The sequence below is a fragment of the Cannabis sativa genome, chromosome 8, assembly GCF_029168945.1.
Source record: "Cannabis sativa cultivar Pink pepper isolate KNU-18-1 chromosome 8, ASM2916894v1, whole genome shotgun sequence".
NCBI lineage: Eukaryota > Viridiplantae > Streptophyta > Magnoliopsida > Rosales > Cannabaceae > Cannabis > Cannabis sativa.
In genome coordinates this window covers 33,751,018-33,758,560 of record NC_083608.1, presented here as the reverse complement: position 1 = coordinate 33,758,560, position 7,543 = coordinate 33,751,018, and the positions used below count along the sequence as shown (strand labels likewise).

The window sequence follows — 7,543 nt, the reverse complement described above, 5'->3', positions numbered from 1 at the left end:
TAGCAAAGCAAATGAGATGGCACTCAACTATTGGCTGCTTGAAACTGAGAGAGAAGTACTTTTTGAGTACTTGGCAGTTAAAATTATATTTTAATAAGAAAAGAAAATTAGAAAGAGGTGAGGGAAAAGGTATCTTAGAATACTAATATTCAAATGATATTTTATAAGGAAATGGGGTCCACATAAAGGGAAAAGTGTAAGAAAAGGACCAGGGACCCACAAAATGTAATGCACTTTTTATCAACTTTGCTTAGCTAAGATGACACATGTGTAATTTTTCTTTCTTATGCTCTTTTCCTCACACCCACCCCATATTTGATATCTATCTCTCTATCTATTCTATTTTATTTTTATTATTATTGCAACCAAAAAAAAAAAAAACTTTCTTTCTTTCTTTCCCATCTGAAGACACACAAAAGAGATTCAGGAAAAGCTTCAGCTTTTAGGGTTCTCTGCTTCAGATTTTTCCCTTTTTTCTCCTCTCCAATTTTTGCTAAACTATAAATTTGCGACTTTTCAGTAGATCTTTGTCATCTCTGTCCTCCTCTGAGGTAAATATCTGATTTTTATTTATTTTTCAACTTTTAATAAAAAAAAATTTAAAGCTTCTGGGTTCTGTTGTTTATGTGTTTTTGAAGAATTCATCTGATCACCCATGTTCATACTTTTTTTTTAAAAAAAAAAATATTAGAGTTATGAAGTCAATTCTTATGAATCTCTCTCCTTCAACTTTCTGCATATGATTTTCCAACAAACTGTTATCATACCTTTTTTTTTTTTTTACTTTATTTATAATTCATACTAAGGACCAGCTGGGGTTCAGTTTTTGTTTTGTCCATTTCTTGATATAACCCACAGTTTTGTATGTGTTTATTTATTATATATATATATATAATTTGATGATAAACGAATATTACATTTACAACAACTAGATGTGTATTTGTTGTGCTGTTTTAGCATATTTGATATGGTTTTAATTTAGTTGTTGCTAAAGATCACTAGATATGATAAGTGAAGGCATCGCCCTCACCAGTATTTCTTTTATCATTTTAATTCAAAGCTGTAAAATTTCTGGAGCTTACCTTCTTTTAAGAATTTCTATGTCACAACAAAATTATTCTTGTGAAGTTTTTTTTTTTTTGTTCCAATGTTATAATTCACATCCAAATTTTTAGTTTTCATATGAATTATGAAGATCAAGTTTTTGTGAGAAACAGATGAAATCTTTATTTTAGTAGAAGAAGGATTAAGTGCTGATTTTGTTTTTAGTTCACTTCCTTAAATTTGTTAGAAAGAGACATTAAAGCTGAATTATTCTTTCTGTGACATTGTTGAAGGTTTTTGAGGCACACTCTGAGAGTCTGAAGAACTGTGGTTCCTCTAAGAAGCTAATTTTGGTTAGAGTGGTCTGTTGTTTTGCTAGAAGTTTGGAAACTTGGAAAAGGAAGTTTTTGATTGGCTGAGGAAAGCAGTCATTTTGAATCATGGGCTACTTGTGTGATTACTGTGGGGATCAAAGGTCCATGGTATATTGTCGGTCTGATGCTGCATGCTTGTGTTTATCATGTGATCGAAATGTCCACTCTGCTAATATTCTCTCAAAGCGTCACTCGAGAACTCTAATATGTGAAAGATGCCATTCCCAACCGGCATTAGTGAGATGCGCAGAAGAGAGAGTTTCTCTCTGTCAGAATTGTGATTGGATGGGCCATGGTGCATCTACTTCATCTTCAACACACAAGAGGCAAACAATCAGATCCTACTCTGGCTGCCCCTCGGCTGCAGAACTCTCTTCCATCTGGTCCTCCATTTTAGATTCCCCTACTGGGGGAGAATCTACTTGTGAGCAAGAAATGGGTTTGATGAGCATCAATGAGAATAGCTCTGGAAATGACCCTGGACCTTCCGAAAATGCTTCTGGTTCGGTTGGAGTAAATAGTGTGACAAGCATGGCTAAGGCTAGTGTTTGGCCGAGCTCTTCTTCAGTGCCTGAGATTAATGCTGCATCCCAAGTTCTCGACCTTCCAGATGAATCTGAAAATGCAACTTTTCCCAAGGTATTAATCAATATGTACTTTTAAATGGCACCTATTATTAGTTTTGTTTAATGATATTACTGGAGGTTGATGTGAATTAGTGAGTTGGATTTATATTTTAACCTTCTTTTTGAATGTTTGAAAGTTTGTTTTACTTACATTGAATCATTCTTTATCCATTATTTGTCTATTTCTTGTTTTCAATCATGCTTTAGAATTCATTTGCACCATGGTTTACACTGTCAAGTCTCGTATCTTCCTCAGAAACAATGTTTTTATTATTATGGACTTGTGGTTTTATCTGTGATATTTGGTATATAGCTGGTTTGTAGGCCTTTCTGTTTCTTGTATTTGGTATATTCCTACATATCAAGGTGCGTCCCTTTTTACCTGTAAACTTCATTTTTGAACATGCTATCCCCTTCCCTATTTGACATGGATAGGCTCCATCATTTGGAAGCTAACTTCTTTCCAAGTGGTTGTCCCTTGTCTTGACCCTCATTATTAATTTTGCATTGGTGATCACTCATCCCATTCCAATTCCATGTCAAAAGGCTTAGAGTTTGGGCTAATTTTGTTGTTAACTTGATCCTGTCTTATTATAAGTGAAAAATATCTTGATAAGAGTTTGTACTTCAGGTTAAATTTAGGATTTATATGTATTTATATTATATATAGGATTTTCCCAGCTACATATTAATTGTTTTAGTTTATTTATTATATTAAGTTGTAATCATTGTCCTATATTAGATTTTGGCTTTCCTAATTGTATTCAATATATTGCGTACCTTAGAGGTTTGATCTAAATTAAACTTCTCTGGAAAAGATAAATTAGCGAAAATCACAGATTGTTCTTTCTGTCATTCCTCTTGATATATAGGTCTAGCATTGTTTGTTGGTGACTGCTAATATATGCCCATACATTAATGGAAATCACATGTATTACCCTCTTATTACAACTATCCAACTATTTGTTTGCTGAGAGTCTAGGTTGTTTTATTTTTTAAAAAAGTCTAGGTTGAATTGATTTTCAAAGGACTAAAAATCAGTTAAATTCAACCCAGAAGTACTGCTAGTGTGGAATGGGATACATGGACCGGTATCTTATTTCTGCTGAGGTAAGAAGCAGTTTTTGCACTTGACTTTCTCACTTTGTACTATATATAATATTTTGACTATGTTTTTTCTTCTTCTTGGGGCCTGTATTGCCCATCTAAATTATTAAGGTGAGACCAGTTATTCAGAATCTTGGTCAGTCGCTCTTTTTTCCAGTTCATGAACTAATTTTAACCTTGCATCTTATCAAATGCAGACTTTGTTATGTTTAGGTAGTCTTCAGCACAAAGGCAAATTTTCTTGCTAAACTTGTTAATTATAGTCTGAGTAGTCTGATTTGCTAATCTTAAAATAATTTCTTGCTATTACATTTTTCTTGCATCGCATTATCAAGTACTACTAGTGTCATTACTTGCAGTGTTTTATCAGATAATGCCACAACATTTGGTAAACAAATTTGGTGCACTGTAGTAGTATTACTTTTGTGTAGCCCAGTTACTGTTAAATTCTTTGAAGTTCTTACTTGTAGTGTAGGCGGGTGGATTTCTTTGTGTTACGGCTTTCTATCTTTTTTCTTGAATAGGAAAACGTAAGGGTTTGTTTCTGTGTTTAAGTATGTCTGTATCATTTGTTTTTCATTATGAAATGCACAAGCTTAATATCAATAGTTTACAGTTAAGCTTTCCTGGAATCAAAGGCCCTGCTCTTAGTGCAAATGATGATCTTTATGCGGATTTAGACATGGATGAGGTGGACCTGAATTTTGAAAACTACGAGGAGCTATTTGGGGTAGCTCTAAATAACTCAGAAGAGCTTTTTGAGAATGGAGGTATTGATAGCTTATTCGAAGCAACTGAAATGTCTGGTGCCGACTCCAATTGTCAGAGTGCAGTTGCTGCTGAGGTAATTTTATCTCAAATTCACTACCCTTGTTCTCCTTTTCCATAACAGACTTGTTTAGTTTACATTTCATTGTTTATATGGTATTTTATATTCATCAATGGAACTACAACAGGGTCTTCATGGCTTTGTGTTGAGCAATCTATAATGTTTGTAAGAGATTAATTAAAAGGAAACTTTGATATCTAGTCTGGCTCTTACAATTGGGGCCTTATGTTTGTTGTTTCTTTCAGTTATTCTGGTCCCATCACAATGGTTGGGCCAATTGACCACTATATTTTCATGCATGTGAATGTGATAGCCTAAAAGACTGATCAACTCTTTTATGCATGTTGTGTCTTGGATGATGGTCAAACTGAAGCACTTTTGACTTGAAATGATCAATAATTGTATAATGTTTCTAATGCATGCTTTTGAAATTAACTGGTTAATTAATGATATGTTGCTTCAGGGATCAGTTGGACAGGTAAATGCAATGCCAGCATGCAGCAATGCCGCATCTGCTGATTCTGCAATGAGTACTAAAACAGAACCACTTCTTTGCTTCGCTAGGCAGCAGTCAAGCCTTTCATTTTCAGGCCCAAATGGGGAAACGACTGCTGGAGATTATCAGGATTGTGGAGCTTCTTCAATGCTTCTCTTGGGGGAACCTCCATGGTGTCCTCCAAGCCAGGATGCTTCTCTCCAGTCAGCCAATCGAAATGATGCTGTTATGCGATACAAGGAAAAGAAGAAGATGCGCAAGTATATTTTCTGATCATTCAACTTTCTTAGCTTTGCATATCAACTTTGCTGCTTAGAGTTTTGGGTTTCTATATTTCACATGAACACTACATGTTGGTTACATGTTTTCCATCTGTACTTAATATATTACATGTCTCACTGAGTGCCATCATTGGAGTTTAAGAAACACGATATATGCACACTACACATAGAAAATATCAAGGAAATGCAGATTAGCATGTCCTTTTCCATCTTCTGCCATTTATGATGATTGTTCTGTACATATTTTCTCTTCATTCTGACTAAATGTGGTTGTATTTCAAAACTTCCAATTTGTTTGATTACCTTCCACTGGTCAAGAAATTTACCTCAGTCTTGTTTGCTGTTTTAGGTTTGATAAAAGGGTGAGGTATGCTTCTCGGAAGGCGAGGGCTGATGTAAGAAAGAGAGTGAAGGGGCGCTTTGTGAAAGCCGGTGATGTCTATGATTACGATCCTTTAAACCAAACCAGAAGCTGCTGAGTACAGATACTTTATAAAGGAAAGAAAGAAACTCTTGCTGTTTGAATGGAAACAATCATACCTAAACAATGGATGAAATTGATGCATTTTTTCCTTGTGCGTGACAAGCTGTGTAATGTATCACAGGGTCCTTGATTTTCTCCAATTGGCAAAAAAAAGGTGGACGTGAATGTAGAAAGCCTGTTCTGATGTCTCACCAATAATTTGGACAAGCCGATGTTTGATTCTATATCTCCATAAAAGATCTGATGATTGCCTACATGATCCAACCAGATTGGTTGTCCTTGCCTTGTTTAGGCTATGACCTTTATTTCCTCTGTATCTCTGGGCAACTTCATCTTCATTATCTGATTCATACTCTTCACAAAAAAAAAAAAGGAGAGTCATTATTGATCTCTCTTTTCCCATAATTATGCACCATTATACATATTCATTATCTCAACTAAATAATCCTCCTCCACCAGTCAGTCAAAGTCAGTCATATACATAAAAAGATGAGGCTGCAAAGGCATCATGAGTAGCTGAACTCACAATGGCCTTGTCCTCCGGAAGGCTTGGGGTTTGTAGTATTGTCCTTTTTCCTTTTTTGTTTCATTTGGGTCTTGACATCTATGACATGTATAGTTACAGGATCTTTATGTATGTAGTAGAGGATATAAGATGTTCGGGCTGAAATCGCTGCAGGGTCAGACTTTGAACTTGCAGTTGTAAATATTTTGTTCTCCTTCTTTTGCATGGGCATGTATAGCACATGATGATTTCATATGCGGTTTAAAGAGGATAGTAATTTTTTATACTAATGGTCATGATCATCTCTAGTTGTATCTTTTTGCCATTGTTTTTGAATCTTGGTGCCACTGCCAATGGATACAGATTGCTCTTCTATGTTAGGGAACTGTAAAGATCAAGAGGTATCAAGAGGTACAATGGTTCATACGCTGAATAGAGTGGAGTATTTTTGGTTTATTCTGAAGGTTCTAATGTTGCATTGAATAAAAAGATTATTGTTTGGTTAAAATTATTATTTTGCCTTATGACTATTACTGTGATACCATAATATTAACATCGTATAGGTGTATTAGAAGTAAAATTGTCGGGGGTGGCAATAAGGGTTACGTTATGCGGGGTTGAGATGAACATGATAAGAAATTTTGCAAGTTCAATACGACACTAAATTTATTTGAGTTGTGTTCATGTTTGTGTGTTTGTGAGAGATGACAATCAACAATTTAATTTACAACACGTCAATACAACTGGAGAATTTAAGGATTTGACATTATACGTATCGTGTTCGCATCTTTGTTTTATAAATTTTTCATGTTACAAATTGTGTTTTGTTCGTAAATTTTTAATAAATTTAAAATCTTTAACACAACAAGAACATGAATTGCTACTCCTATAAAATTCTCAATAATGTGTTATTTCGTCATTCAATTCACTAAATAATTATATGAGTGTATTCTGGAGTTAAACTATTGGAATTGCAAGAAGAATTTTCGGTAAGTGTAATTTGAATGCAGATTCTCATAGTAATTTTTAAAAATTAAACTAATATAAAAATAAATAAAAAAATCTTTAAAATAGGTTATGAAATTATTATTTATAGTCTTTAAACTTTTAATCAAGTGCACTTCATCCTTATTCTTAATATTTAAAATAAAGTAATATTAAAAATTAGAAAATTACCCTTAACTATTAACCGATTCTTAACTCATGATAAGATTTTGATACTTTGATAAATGATGTGTAATTGAAATTTATCAAACAAGTTGTTTACTCCACTGCTCTCTTTCTCCCTATAACATCGAAAGCTAAAAATAATTGGTTTGAACTTTAAGTTCTGAAAACAATCAAACTAGTTTTGATAACACACTTCATTTTCTTACTATTTTGGTAATAAGATTCTTGATAAAAGTCACAATTACATGATTCCAAAATATTATAGAAATAAGTACATGTCAAAATAGGTTAAACACAATTAAATTTTAAGTTAAAACTCAGGTTAATCTACTAAATCCGAAAATCACAAATCTGCTAACTTGATAGATTATTAACCTGAATATGATATGTTTAAATATTGTTTTAATTGTATCTTGTCTCGGATTTATATAACCTTGTCATGTTTTTATTTATATTTTATGATACTTATTTAATGTATTAAGTATAATCGTATCATGTCAAACTGGGACAAATACAAGATGACGATGAGATATAAAATTAACAAGATTTAGTAACACTACACGAACTATAATAAAATTAATAACAATACATGAATGAATAAAATTAAAATAAAGAATTGCCATCCTT

General features: G+C 33.3%; 1 protein-coding gene across 1 annotated transcript; it reads left to right on the top strand.

The window, feature by feature from the left end:
- Nucleotides 1-269: 269 nt before the first annotated feature.
- LOC115700798 (zinc finger protein CONSTANS-LIKE 10) lies at nt 270-6,062 on the top strand. The gene is made up of 5 exons (XM_030628450.2): nt 270-551; nt 1,338-2,057; nt 3,768-3,995; nt 4,444-4,736; nt 5,107-6,062. The coding sequence occupies exons 2-5, from the start codon at nt 1,485-1,487 to the stop codon at nt 5,234-5,236; spliced, it is 1,224 nt and encodes a 407-aa protein (XP_030484310.1). The 5' UTR covers nt 270-551; nt 1,338-1,484; the 3' UTR covers nt 5,237-6,062.
- The last annotated feature ends 1,481 nt before the right edge of the window (nt 6,063-7,543 follow it).

Bases quoted from the DNA above. Each gene is read 5' to 3' on its own strand.
- LOC115700798 (XM_030628450.2), top strand. From the start codon at position 1,485: ATGGGCTACTTGTGTGATTACTGTGGGGATCAAAGGTCCATGGTATAT. The intron at 3,996-4,443 runs GTAATTTTATCT...ATGTTGCTTCAG, and splicing joins AGAGTGCAGTTGCTGCTGAG to GGATCAGTTGGACAGGTAAA. The intron at 4,737-5,106 runs GTATATTTTCTG...TTGCTGTTTTAG, and splicing joins GAAAAGAAGAAGATGCGCAA to GTTTGATAAAAGGGTGAGGT.